Raw genomic sequence first — 14564 nt, 5'->3', positions numbered from 1 at the left:
AGTCTAGTTCTTCCACTGGAAGAGTGTAAACAATTATTCCCTGTTCACATTTCACATCACCAATCTTTGTAAGCTTCCACTGTATTCCCCCCTTAGGCTGATGTACTGAAACACATGCAGTCCCTTCTTCCCGAGTTTTCCTCTTGCTTCCTGTCAATTTTCCCACACTCAGTCTATGAATGTCTACTGAACCAGCCATGACATCCCAATCCATGTGGGTATATCTGAGGTTTCTCATTGTCTTGTTTCTTGTCGCTGTGCCTCTCTGATCTTGATGTGCCATTGCTGCTGCAACCAAGCCCGTGACAGTGTTCACTGGATCCTTTACCCTTCTTTAGACTTGGAATTTCTGTCCTCAGTGACAATTCCACTATTTGTTATGTTGATAATTTTGTTTAAGCAAACGCTTTAATATACTCCTGCTTGTCCGCCAGTGTGACTCGTTCTGCCTTTCCTACACTTTTTGTCCCTGCATGCAGCATCCATTTCTCTTCTTTTCACGGACTGCCCAACACACCAATTCCATCAGGATCCCCGCCTGAATTACCTGCTTTCTTTCCCTGACCTGTTTCTTTGGTCCTTTTTGTGCAGAAGCGTTTGTCGGCTCTTCCTCGCGCCTGCACAACACCGATGAACGCGGCCATTCGGGCGCCAGCGCATTTCCAGGGCGAGCACCGCTTCCATGAGCCGGCCTGGCCGATCCGCTCTGAGTGCGCCGAGCCGAGCCATGCCGAGCCGAGCCGGGGTGTACCGGGTCGAGCCGAGCTCTGCCGAGCCGAAGCGAGACTGGCCCGAGACGCGCCGAGCTGTGCCCAGCCCAGCCGTGCCGACACTGGGCCCAGCCGTGCCGAGTTCGCCGAATCGGGGTCTGTCGAGCCGAGCCGAGCTCTGCCGTACCGATTCGATCGGAGCCGTTCCCGCCAACGGGCTCGGCCCCGCTCCGTCCTGGGCGCGAGCCGCGGTGCCTGCTCGTGCCGCGCGCGGGGGGAGGGGGGGCCGGGCCGGGGCGGGGCAGCCGGCGGCCGGCGCTCTCGCGAGAACCGCGCGATAGCCCCGCGAGATCGGCGGCTCCCCGCCCCGCGTCATGTTTTTCCCTGTGACAATCCGGGCTGGGAGGACGCGGCTCCTGGCGGGACCTCCGCGCCCCGCGCTGCGCTCCCGCCGGCCCCGCCGCGCTCCCGCGCCCAGCACTACCGCCTCCCCCCGCTGCTGCCTGGTGAGCGCGCGGCCGCGTGGGGCTGAGGAGCGCGGGCAGGGGCGGGAGGCCTGGGCGAGCCCAGGGCCGGAGGGGCTCTCCCCGCGCCCTCCCCGCCCGGTAGCATCGCGGGGCCGCAGCCGCGGGCGCCGGGGAGCGGGGGAAGGTGCAGGCAGCCGTGAGGGAGAGGGCAGGCAGGTGGGGCCCGTCAAGTGTCACTGTCCTGTTGCTGAGGGTGGGAGAGGGACGCGCGTCCTCCCGCTGCTCTTCTCCTTTCATGGGCGCTTTTTGTGCCTCTTCAGAGCGCTGTAAACTGTACGAATTCTGACTGTGCTTCGGCTGAGGTCCTCGGAGTTTGTGCTTTTTGCCCATGAGCCTCATGAATGCGGTTGTCGTGTGTCCGCGCATTTTCTTCTTAAGTATTAAATGCATCTCTGGCTACGTGCATCCCAGGTGGATCCGTCAGATGTCACAAAATTCATTCTGAAATTTGTCATGTTTGCCTTCATCAGGTGTGTGCATGACTGTGGGTAGGTGCTCCTTGTGTCTCCAGACCAGCCATCTGAATTGCACTGTCTTCCCATGGCATATTTGCTGGCCCTTGCTTACAATACTGAAACATTATGTGTATACTTATACTTAGAGACGATTTATTTTGTGTTTCAAAGTGAAGTCCTAGCAGGTGTTTTGTTGCTGCGTTTTGGGGTTTTTTGAAACTGCATCTGGTTAATTGCATTGAGATGTTGCTGTACACAAGCTGCTTTTCATGTTTTTTTAAATGGCAGAATCCTATTGTTGTGCCTCTTCCTTTCACAGTGTGTAATGGAGGGGTTTAGTGGAGTTGAAACATTTTCATATCTGATGTCACATATCTGTTTCCTCATGGATGGGATGGTGTTATTTGCTGTAGCTGGGGCTGTTGTGCTTATGTACCTTATAATATCCTGTATATATCTGTGTTGTGCACGTGCAGATTGTCTCATGAGGTGATCAGAGTTGTAGTTTAGTGGAGTGTTCTATGCTGGTATTTCATATAAAACCTCAGAGCTCTAAGTTGACATGTGCTGGATTTTATGCTCCTTGTTAGAGACCGTATATAGACCACATCTGCTCCATTGGGATGTGGAACTGCAGAGGACTGGATCTCAGGGTTAAGTCTCACAAAAAAAAAAAAGTAATTAATCTGGAAAGGTAGACTGTATACCTGGTCAGTGTGCTACTGCTTCCCTATTCTGAGTGGAATCTGGTTTTGGCATGAAAGATGAAAAGCTGTACCATGTTGTGTTGCAGGACAGAAGGGCATTGCCAGTCTTCTGAATGCTTTGCACCTCTGAGGGACTTGTTATGTGGCTTTATGACAGTGGTTGTGCTTTAAATGAACATCTTAAAGTTTTTTGTCTCTGGGTGCAAAACCTGTACTAAGGTTTTCCTCTCTGCTCCTCTGTTCTATTTAAATTTGTCATGTATGTTTTGTTCTTTGAACATTAAGACTAAACGTGTTTTTGTGGCTTGAAGTATAGAAGTTGACGGGGAAGTGGGAGTGTTAAAATCTTTTGGAAATGTGTATAAGGAGGTGTTTATCTAATTGTTAATTAAGTATAGGGATGTAAAGTCTTTGAGTTATTGTTGCTGAGAGACTGCTTGGCATGGTGAGAATATCACACAGCATTTTTATTAATTTAATCCTTGAATTGAAAAATAGTTTATCAGTGAATATGTTCTGTTTCAGAACTGCATTCAGTGGGTGGTAGTTGATTAGGAAGTGGTTTTGAGTGACTTGACTAAATCTTTGTTGATTTTTCCCTCTAATTTAGCAATCTGAGATAGCCGTAATCTTTATTTTTCTAAGAAGACAGTATATTTTAAATTATCAGCATATTTTAAATTATCAGTAATAAGTGGACTAGGACCATTTTATAGATGAGGAAAGCTGTGTGCCAAAGTAGCAATAATATATGTTTGAGTCATGAAATATTGGTGTTTAAGTACTTTGTTTAAGACGATAAGACACGTGTAGTATTCCAATCTTTCCTTCTGTTTATAGTGTAATTCTTGTAATACTCATGGGATAGAGATGCACTTATCCCCATTTAAAAATAAATAACAGAGACAGAAATTATGCGTATTTCAGGGAGGCTTGTTGCAGCAGACATTTGATTAGTGGTTATAGGTTGTTAGGAAGTCAGTAGCCTTTCAATAGAACAGTCTTAGATCCAGTACAGATACTTAATCTTCCTCTGTTCATGCAACTCAAGAGATTTCTATCTTGCACTGGTGTGTTTCATTTTAAAGCAGGATGCAATTCTTGATGGCTGCTTTGACTTTCTGCTGTCAAAGTTGTGGTAGTGAATGGTGAGTACTGTGCTGGTTGTGTTTGGGATTGGCTCTCAGAAGTACTCCAACCCTGAAATTGCTGCCAGGTTTTCTTTTTGTCCGTCTTCGTTGTAGTGACTGACAGTCAAGTGGAACATTCAAACCGAGTAGGTGTTAGCTCTTTAAAAACATCTTAAGTAGCCCTCAGAAGTCGAAGCTGTGTTGTAACAGGGCTGCTTGAAATCACTGCCAGTGTGCTGCAGCTGCTTGCTGTGCACTAGAGTCATTCAGAGTAACGCTTGGAAATTCTTAATATAAAAACAAGGAAAGAAAGCCAGCCTGGAGCCCAGCAGATGCAGGATTTGCTCATCAACAGCAAGGGTGCCTGTGACCTTGGAGCTGGCCAGGTACATTCCCTGGCCTGGGCTGCCTGTTGTGACTGACCTGATGTCACCAAGCTCACTAGGAGCATGTTCAGGTGGCTCAAGCAATCATCTTCTCTGCTGGGAGCTGGAATTAATTTGCTGCTTAAAGAAGAGCCTGCAGTTTGAGTCCTCTTTACTATAACTTTTTTCTGCTGTCAAGACTAGATAATACTGGATTTTCATCCTCAAAATAATTCTTTACAAATGCATGAATTTACACAACAGAAGTTTATTTTAAAATCATTTGTAACAGGAATGCTCTTTGTCAAGAAATGCAGATATTAACAGGAAGTGTTAACATGAAGAGGCATCCACAGCTTAGCTGGGCAACCTGCTCCTGTGTCCATCCACCCTCAGTGTCATGTTTCTTCTTTACATCCAAGCTAAACCTACCCATATTCAGTTCAAAACCATTTCCTGTTGTGCTGTTGCTGTTAACAGGGACTCCATTGCTCTGTACCTCCCCTTTATATATATACATATATATACACGTATATATGTATATACATGTAAAGGCTGCAGTCCAACTTTCTGCTTACATACAGCTAACTGGAAAGTGGAATGTGTTTGCATTTTGACTGTGTGCTCTCCGGTCTGTTGCTGAGTTTCTCAATTTCAAGTAATGAGTTCTGGTAAGTGCATCTTTCAAATTTTTTGCAGTTTTTGCAAGAAATTGTCTGTTTCTATGTGTTGTGGTGGTTGAAGATCCTGTAACTTCACAGTAGAAGTACAAGTGGTTGTACCTTTTGGGGAGAGTAGTAGTGTTAAAACTCACCAGAGTTTTGGTCCCTTTCCAGGTGCAAGATCAGGCACCTTTCTTTGCTCAATTGTTGGGGTGTTTTTGATGGATGGGAATTTTGCTTCTCGGCTCCTCTTCACTGACTATTTTTGATTGTGTATGTGAAGTGTCTTGCATTCTCAGCTTTTGTTTCAGTAACCTTAAAGCATCTAAGGAGGTAATGGATTAAATTGATTTTTCTAAGTTTATCTGTTGAACAATAATGATAATTTTTGTTTTCTCTACTTGAGTAGATTTCCTGCAGTCCCCAGAGGTTTACATTGACAAACCATGATAAGGTTTTTGTATCACTTTCTTTTTAAACCCTAAGGGCAAGTAGCTTTAGTTTCGTATTAACTTAAAAAAACTTTGTCTTCCTTTAGTCTGTCTCTGAGAAGGTCTTTGGAGTGACCAGCTGAAAGCACAGAGTTATATTGGTTTCAAACTATACCAGATAGTGAATACATAGGTCATCCCACAGGAATCTAAAATCATGTAGGAGGACTAAAACTGGAAGAATATCAAGTAGAGCCTTACCATGGCTTACTTAAGAAATAGAAGGTTAGGTGGAATTCAATATTCAGAAAGAAAAGTCAAGTTGTTTGCATAATTAGTGTAATTTTGAATGATGATGTCATTGATTGGTTTCCATATGCTGAGCAGGAGGCTTATACAGGGAGGGAAGATAGTGGCCATTGTGCTCAGTAGAGACAGATGTTCCCATGAGTTAATGCTGGTGTGAAGAACAATCTGCTGTAGCTGTGTTCTTGCTTGCTTTTGCTGGGTTAGTTCCTGTCATTCCTTGATTCCTATTCCAGATTTGTAGGAGACCACAACTCCTTTTTTCCACAGTTTTATAGTCCATCTCCTGTTACTAGCACTGCTGGTAATTTTTTCTTTTTTTGCTTCTTCTAATGGCAGTTTTTATCTCTTTACTTTCAGTTCTTTGTGAATTTGCAGTAATTTCTCTGCAGTGTCAGTATTTTCTAATTTATTGTTTTCTCTTTCCCTTGACTGTTTTGGATGGATTCTGTTCACCTGGCATCTTTCATGGCAGTGTGTCTAGACCACATGGACAGGCCAAAAAGAACATTTGAAGATTCATACCTTGCATAGTGACCTACAGTGCTTTTGGCACTAGTGAAATATTGAACAGATAACTCTCCTTGGCAACATTATGTCCTGCTGATTTCAGCTCTCCCAGTGTCCCCTGCACATTTCATATTTTTGGCATGTGACAAGACAGGATTCTAATTACTGTTCCATATTCTTGGTTTCTGAATCACCTTTCAAGTAAAAGGCTTTAAATGTTGTTTGGAGCTTTGATACCTGCTTCTAAATCCTGTATACACAGTCCTTTACTTAAGAAAAAAAGGATGCAAATCAACTTGGTTTAGTTGTACTTTCAGATTGTAAAATTCTAATAAGGACTGCAAAAATTGCTGCACTCTACCAGCTGGCAGTATGTGAAACAAGATTCTTACTGGGACTTTGTGGCTTCTTTATAAGTTGTATGAAAGACTGGAATGATAAAAATTTTAGGTAATCTGTCATTTATGGAACATCAGGAACTCTTAAAAATGGAACTTGGCAAAACCAGAGAATAGGCCTTCTGTTGCACAAAACAAAGGTATAGTCATATCTTGGATTCTACATTCAGCTCTGGAGCCATGTAAGTTGGGAATTTGACAGAATATTGATAATAATTTAGTATACTTGAATATAGACTAAAGACTTTGGTTTATTGGGAGGAATGTTACATTTGATTTAACAAGTAACTTAGAAGGGTTCTAAGTGCTTGTGCTAAAAAATTAAAATGTTGCAACTTTGAAGAGATTTCACTTGTATAATACAGCTGTAATACCCTCATCACTGTGAAGCAGTATATACAAGCCTATTGCATTAGGTTTTCTGTCATATTTTAAGTAAATTAGCTTTTCCAGAGTTGTGATTGTCAATAAATGAGAACTTCTACTTTATCAAAAATTATCTAAACAACATCTCAGAATAAAGTTCTTTAGTAGTCAGTGTCATTTACAGTGAATTAATTGAATAATAAACACATATAATTATCTGATTATTCTGTTTGTGAAATCATTTCTGAGTTTTGTGTGAACCACAGAATGCAATTTTCTGGCCCATCACAGAAGTTAATCAAGAGCTGTAGTGTGATCTGGCTGCCATCTGTTTAAATACTGTGTTTTTTAATCCTTTTTAGAAACCCTCCAGGTGACATCATGTTGCAGGGACCTTGAGCCCAGGAGGTACTCTAGGATCTCCTCCTGTTGAGAATAATAAATGGAACTTCTGTAGACTTCAGGAAGTTCATTGTCAGTGAACACACAGTGAAGAGCTCTGTGTGTGTGTGTGTGTGTGATGCGGTATTGCAGGCAGGCAGTGAATAGAATTCAGTTTCACAACCAGATCTTTGTATTTAGTTTTGGTGTTTCCTGCCTGTGATTTCACTGTACTGACTGACTTCTTGTGTTACAAGCTGTTGTAATTAGGTTCCCATAAAATAAATGGAGTCAGCGTCTTACAAAGGTTGCTGAAATTGCTGATTGCACAGAGGGAGAGAGTGCTTGTGAGGTTTATTTTTCCTCTGAGAAAACTTTTGATTTTTAGGACATACACTATTTACAGCTTTATAGGTGCAGTTTTTCGAGAGCTTTGCAGAAAATAAAACTTAAGCTACTTTTGTAGGAGTTTGAAGAGCCTGAGCCTTGGCTTCTGTCAAAATAATTGTTTTTGTGTGTGCTTGATTTCTGCTGTAGTCAGGCTAGGTTAGAGAAAAACGTGGTAGTATGTAGCTTTATTAAATTCCATCCTTGTTATATCTTCAGTTTGTGTGCTAGTGTCACTGCTTTGAGAAAACGGATTTTCTTCATACTGATTGAAGGTACTGTATATAATTTTATGCATTTTAAATGGTTGAAAATCTCCATGGACTGTGAGAAGTTCTGCCTGGCTTAAAGACTAGGTTAAAATACATTCCCCTTGTTTGCTCTGTTTGTTTGACAACACTTTATCTAAGATCAATTTTGTTTTTTATCCATGTTTGCTTCTTTGGGCCTTGTACAGGGAGGAAAGCACAGAGCTGTGAAATAACAATTAAGCAGGAAGATTCAGGTTTGTACAAGCAATGGGAAATCACTGTGCTTCAAGATTTACGATGTTTCTGAGCTGATTGTTCAGATTTTCCTTTTCATAGCCTGAGCAGCAGTTGTACCTTCTTTCTCCTTATCTATGGATTTGTATTATTCTTGCTGGAATTCCAGTGATTACCTGCATTTGGCAATGAGGTAGAGCCACTCTAGATGATGCTTTGGGGAAAAAAGAGAAAACAGGCCCTAAAATGAGCTCCTCCCTTCCACATGTTTAGGGCTTTCTGTCTGTTAATTACTTGAGTGTGTGTGCTAAGGACTGAAAAAGCAGAACTGTTTTGTGGGGAAATTGCCACTGTACTGCTGCACTACTTAAAGCATCAAGATAATACTGTCTTCTTCTTTTTAAGGATCTTTTCTACAGTTTTCTTCAAAACAAAATGTGAACTCCTCAGTTTTTCTTGTTGTGGCTTTCATACTTGTATCCCTTCCTGCAGGAGTTCAGTATTAGCTCTCTGGAATTGCTTAGAGCTGTTCCTGGTCTTCCTGATCTCCTCAAAAGGAGCTACAGAATGTGATGTAGCTGCACTGTACAGCTTCTGCCCAATTTCCACCTTTCTTTAAATTGTCCCAGCAATCTTAAACTTAGATCTACATACAACATTTTCTGAGGAGCTTTTATAAATTCTAAGCATTTTTTAATCTAAGCCCTAGAAGGGAACTTCCTGTTTACTTGTATTAGGATAAATTAGTTGTCTGCATGGTGATGGTTTTTGGGTGACAAATTCAAGTCTCTCCCATAATTTCTGAACTGATGTGGAAAGGGAAGACTTGTGGAAATTCCTTTGGGGGAGTGTGTATATTCTGTCCAGGACCTGTCTTTCCTGCTGGACTCGGGAACAGGATCTTTAGAACTTCACAGACTTTAACCTTCAACCCCATGCCCAGATCCTTTGTGTATCATTCTCATTTCCCCCTGCCCTTGGAATGTAGGAGTATTTGGGGCAGTTTCCAAAGTCCTCACTTTGACTGTGTGAAATTGAGAACTTTCCTTACTAACTTCTTTAGTAAAGCTTTTTCCCCCTTTGTCAATTCTTATTCTCTTGCATTTGAAGATGATTAAAGCTGTCCCACTTACCTAGAAGTGAGAAGACCTAAAAAACTTCTTGGCTTCCTGAAGCTGTAGTAAAAATCTGAAAAAAATTATTTGCTCTTAGAGGTTTGACACTCTTCATGTCTGAGCCAACCAAGTGGATTAGTGAGAAATCTTTAGTGTTTGCTTTGTTCCCTTTCTAAAAAAATCTCTTTCCATAGCTAATTTAGGAGATGGTGGTAAGTGGCTGGAAAATTTACTGTTATTTCTCAGTCACATTTTACCTTACATTTGTCACTGTATATAAATACAAAAAAATTCTACATAATTTTCGTGATATTTTCACTTTGATGTTAACTGAAATGCTTTGCAAGAATTATTCCTCTTTGAAAATAAATAATTGTTGCAGAAAGATTACTTGTGCTTCAGACACATACACATGAAAGATTTTTAGTATCTAATATAAATACCAAAATATAAGTATATACATATATATACATGTATATATGAATATTGAAACATTTGTAGTGGACACCTATTTTGTTTTGTGTCCTGGTCAGTTGTACATGAAGGTGTTAGTCATCCAGGCAGTCAGTGACTTGGTATTGTATATGTGAAATATGCAAGCTGGGATTAATGACAGGATCAAATTCCTCTTTCTGTTTCTGTGATTAAATTGCTGTGCTGGCAGAGGAAGGAAGGTACGACATTCATGGTTTATCTCCTCGTAATTTATTTCTGGTTCATGGAAATAACTTGTAAATGTAGTTAGATACATCTCCAGTCTCTTATTTTATTCTTTTTTGAGATAGAGAAATCATTATTTTTCCTTTAAAAAGATGCAGTTTTTCTCAGTGAAAGAATTGACTGTTTGGCCTATTTCATTAGTGATATAAAATTAATTTATAGTAAATTAAATAAATTAAGCAGTAGTCTGTTGTGTTTAATACTGGCTTGCAGTGGACCATTCACACTTTTAACACCTGTGATTTATTAGTTATTGTAGGTAAGTTTCCACCACAGGAATTAATATTTTTAGTGACCTGTAAAAATCAGCTGGTGACTTCTGGCTAAATTGATTCCTATTTAAGAAAAAACAAACCCTTTAATAATGCAGCGTATTTTAAATTCTTTAAAATTATTTGCTAGGCCACTGAAGACTGCATCCTTTCTGTGAAATATGACAACTTTCCTATTTTTCCCTATTTTTACTCACAAGGGAAGATCTTAAGTCTATCAGTTATTAGTATTTGCTCTGTCTTGCTGACAAGCATTTGCAGGCTCTTGCTTTTGTGTTTATTTTTTCCTTGGGGCAACAAACAATCTAAGCCAAAGCATCTTAAAAATCATCATCTAACTAAATAGATGAAGATAAATAAATGCATAAATTTATCACCAGCTTTCTTTCTGAGTTCTTGGCTGTGTGGAAATGCATGCCAATCATTTAATTATTATGGTTTCACAATCATTACAGGTGCTTGCAAGTTGATTTCTTTAAATTTGAAATGCATCCTCTTACCTCCTGTCTGTTCTTACTAGTTATTGCAAGATGTGCAGAATTGCTTCTGAGCTTAGAATTGCAGTAGTAGTTTGGCCGTGTGTTTGTTGACATGGTGGGGGAAACCATGAACAGACCAGAAGGTTTTGGCTTTTGAGCCTGAGGAGACAGAATCTGAAACCCGGGGGATGCACATTCAGTCTGCAGTGGGATTCAGCTTTGGAAGTTGTAGGTTCACCTTCAGGTGCATTTAAAGCAGTGCACTGATAAATGAAGAAAGAACCTTTGTCTCTGCTGCAGGTTATTTCCATCTTTCTTAGAACATAAAAAGTGAGCTCTCTTAAAAGTTTTTCTGCCATAATTTAAATGTTCTACTCCTCTTAGCTCAGGCAAAACCCTTCCCTGATTATATTCCCTGTGTTTTCACAGGTTCATTTTAAAATTCTTTTCCTCACATTCCCTTTCACCTGATGTAAGGGAACAAGCAGCAGTCGGTGTGCGGAGCAGTGATGGGTGAGAGCAGCTCTCCATGTGCTTGTGCACTATTCCAGCAGGGGATTCCATGAACCCCAGCCTTCCTTGATCTCAGCTGCAGCCCTGCCTGTGCTGCTCAGGGTGAGCAAGCACTGAAGGCAGGCTTGGTTACCTTCACATCTCTTCCCCTGCGGCTCAAACTACTGCCACTGCGATTTGGAAAGAAAAATTCTATATCCAGGGTACATAGAACTTGGCTTTTAGGGTTTGATATATACATTTTGTCCCCACTGTTCCCTGGAGAGAGCTTTGGTAATAGATGTTACATGTGGTAAGGTTGTTGGGATCCTTGTTCAGCTGTGAGTTTTAGATCTCATTTTAGTTGACTTACTGGTAGGCAGCAGTAAAATATATGTGAACATTTACTTCCCCAGAATGGTGTTTTCCTCAACAGGAACTGAGCTTCTAAAAGATATGACAAATGAGTTGTGTTGCACATTGTTGTTTACAGTTTTTATTTATTTTTTCTCCTGAGGAGCAGGAGGAGAAAGGGAGGAATAAAGGCAGGTGAGCTGGGTTGTTTTTTGTTGTTGTGTTTTTTTAATATAAATCCCAAAGTTCTGGGTACTTAGTTTGAAGTATTTTAAGTGTTCAGTGTTGACATAGTTTTATAAAGCTGTTGCTGTACATTTAGACTGTTACAGGTTTATGACGACAAAAGAAAAGTACTTTTGTCCTCTTGCCACATGTTTGTGGCTTGTCCCTTTGTGCTTGGCCATGTGATCAGCACATTCAGAAGGTGTGTGGGACTGGCCCACCCTGCGCACTTTGTACTCCCACATGTTCACCTGACCCTGCAGGAGTCAGATGTAGTGAAACAGCAGTGAGTATTTATTGAGTTTTCAAAGCCAAATATATTTTCTTTCTGTCTGCCCTAAAAAGAACTGAGATGTCCATGTCCAGGCTCTGGAGCAATTATAAACCTTGTGTCTGTGGCAATGAGCTGGAAGAAATAAACCCTACCTATAGACTGTGCTACTACTGTTAGCTGGTTTCTGCTTAACTTCTTAAGTGATCTGTAGCTGTTACATGCAGAGACAGACATCATCTACATTTGTATTCAGAGAGCATTTCCAGGCTTATCAGTAGTGTCTGGTTAAAGCCTGCTGCCTGTCACATGAAACGGAATGTTATTTTCAAGGTGGACCCACGGATTTCTGAAAGCTGCAGAAGGATACTAGGGCACTGCTGAGAGCTCAGCTTCAAGCTTCATTTTCTATTTTTAGAGATGCATACAAAGGCAGGAGGGAAAAAATCTATCAGTTTTCAGGAAAAGCAGCAGTATTAGTACCTTTGAGGTACATGAGCACATTTAGAAGTTTCTGAAAGAGGAGTAGCTGGTGAAAGCATTCAAGTCCATGAATGAGTCTGTTCAGGGAACTTCTTAATGGGGCTATATCCCATGTGTTACCTTTTGAGGAGGCACAAACTTCACATAACACCAGACTTGGGACATTTTCATTAACTGGCCTTACAGTTCCTGTAGGATCAAATAGTGGTTAGCAAATCCTTTCTGACAAACAACACAGTGTTGCCTTTCTCAGTAAACAGGGTGCTGGCTGTAAGAGTACCTGTGTGTGTTACCTGAAGTAGTTTATATTTTTAATTTGCATTTTCTAAGTGTGAAATGTCAAGACAAAACAAGGACCAAGTTGCACTGCCTGCAACTTGCCCTGTGAGCATGGCATGGCTGCAGCACCGACTTTCACTGCATGGCAGAGACTGCCTCCACTCCCAGGGTTCAGTTTGAAATTACAGCAGATAGGGTGCGCGCTACCAAAGGACACAAAACTGTCCTGCAGGAACTGATACTACTTTTTGGTGAAATTGTAATGCATTAGCACTTAAAGGTCAAAGAACAGAAAGTGATTGTTCAGAATCTATGTAACCTGTGGTTAATGATTATGAAGCAGGAATTGAACAAATCTGTTTTGTACAATAGGAGGGAAAGCATTACTTTAAGGAAAATTCTTTTAAAATGAGCAGTTTTAAAAGCTCACTTTGAGGAAAGCCTCTTTGCATATTAAGCTATGACCTACCTTGGCAAAACTTAGAGTTGACATCAAGAATCTTCATGAAGAGACTGAAGTTCTAAACGGTATCAGCATTAAAATTAGTAACTCGAGTGTCTCTTTGGGATCAGAATGTGCTTTTAATTTATTGATTTTAAAAAATTTTCTCAGGCATAGGCTTAAAAGACCTTGGACTCAACTATTTGTGATCAGTCTGTGTTCTAGTATGGGAGAATTTTTTTCGAACTCAGTGTATGTTTTTGGAATTGTGATCCTTTATTCATATAAAATAGCAAAATATCATACCATTACATGGGTGATCCTTCAGACAAAAAACATCATAGTGCTTAGGTATGCTTATCAGCCCTGCACCTCTGTGGTTCTTGGCATCTAAGGCTTAAATTGCCCTATCTGTTAAATGCTGTTCATGTCACTTAGCAGAATTTAATTTGCTTTGTGAGTTTTTGTGCATATGGCTTTAGAAAATGCAGAATGACTTACACTAAAATTCTTACATTGTATTGAGTAAGCTGCATATACATGTAGGTGAAATGCTGAAGCTGGTAATTCTTGGTGGTTAATCTTTTGCTGCTTACCTTCTGCAAGTATTATTTGAGTCTGGATATTAATATGCTGTAGATAATATTGCATACCTATTGACAGTTTTTTTTCATCTTCAGGACTAATGGCAAAGAAGTAAACCAGCATGGCAGCTATGGTCCCACCTGTGAAGCTGAAATGGCTTGAACACCTGAACAGCTCCTGGATCACAGAAGACAGTGAATCTATTGCCACAAGGGAGGGAGTTTCTGTCTTGTACGCTAAGTTAGTTAGCAATAAAGAAGTAGTTCCATTGCCCCAGCAGGTTCTGTGCCTCAAAGGACCTCAGTTACCAGATTTTGAGCGGGAATCTCTCTCTAGTGATGAGCAGGACCACTACTTGGATGCCCTTCTTAGCAGCCAGCTGGCACTGGCAAAGATGGTGTGCTCAGACTCTCCATTTGCTGGAGCTCCTTCGAAAGCGTCTCCTCGTGCTGCAGCGTGTCTTTTATGCACTTTCTAATAAATACCATGACAAGGGGAAGGTGAAGCAGCAGCCAGCATTCCCCAGAGAGCAGCTCTGGATCCACAGATGTGCACTCTGTCAGCGAGCGCCCCAGGTCGAGCACAGATGCTCTGATAGAAATGTGAGTTCGACTGGGCTCACGTTGTTATTTGCCCTGCTGAGACAGAGCTGGATGATGCCTGCAGCAGGGCCTGGCCTCAGTCTCTGCCATGATGTTATCCACACTGCAATAGAAGTTGTGAGCTCTTTACCACCTCTCTCTCTAGCCATGAAAGCAAGATTCCCCCAATGGGTTTGGACTGTTTGTCACAATAACAACTTTTCTTAAAGGAGTAACGATTCCAAACTCTGGGGCTGATACTCTAGGTCGTAGATTAGCTTCTGAGCTGCTTCTTGGTTTGGCTGCCCAACGAGGTGCCTTGAGATACCTTCTTGAGTGGATAGAAATGGCTTTGGGTGCTTCAGCTGTAGTGAACTCCATGGAGAAAAGCAAGTTGCTGCAGAGTCCAGAAGGGATGATCAGCTTTGATTGCTTTATGAGCATAT

At 41.3% G+C, this 14564-nt stretch overlaps 1 protein-coding gene across 1 annotated transcript in view; it reads left to right on the top strand.

Annotated features, from left to right (window-relative positions):
• Positions 1-1071: 1071 nt before the first annotated feature.
• Positions 1072-14564, top strand: part of HERC1 (HECT and RLD domain containing E3 ubiquitin protein ligase family member 1) — an 82917-nt gene continuing 69424 nt past the window's right edge. The window contains 7 exon segments of the mRNA XM_079317759.1: positions 1072-1216; positions 13633-13964; positions 13966-14049; positions 14051-14138; positions 14141-14284; positions 14287-14328; positions 14331-14564. Of these exon segments, the coding sequence (XP_079173885.1) occupies positions 13659-13964; positions 13966-14049; positions 14051-14138; positions 14141-14284; positions 14287-14328; positions 14331-14564 (898 nt within the window). The 5' untranslated portion in view covers positions 1072-1216; positions 13633-13658.

This window comes from Erithacus rubecula (assembly GCF_903797595.1).
Source record: "Erithacus rubecula genome assembly, chromosome: 14".
Taxonomy (NCBI): Eukaryota; Metazoa; Chordata; class Aves; order Passeriformes; family Muscicapidae; genus Erithacus; species Erithacus rubecula.
This window is presented reverse-complemented; position numbering and strand designations above follow the sequence as displayed.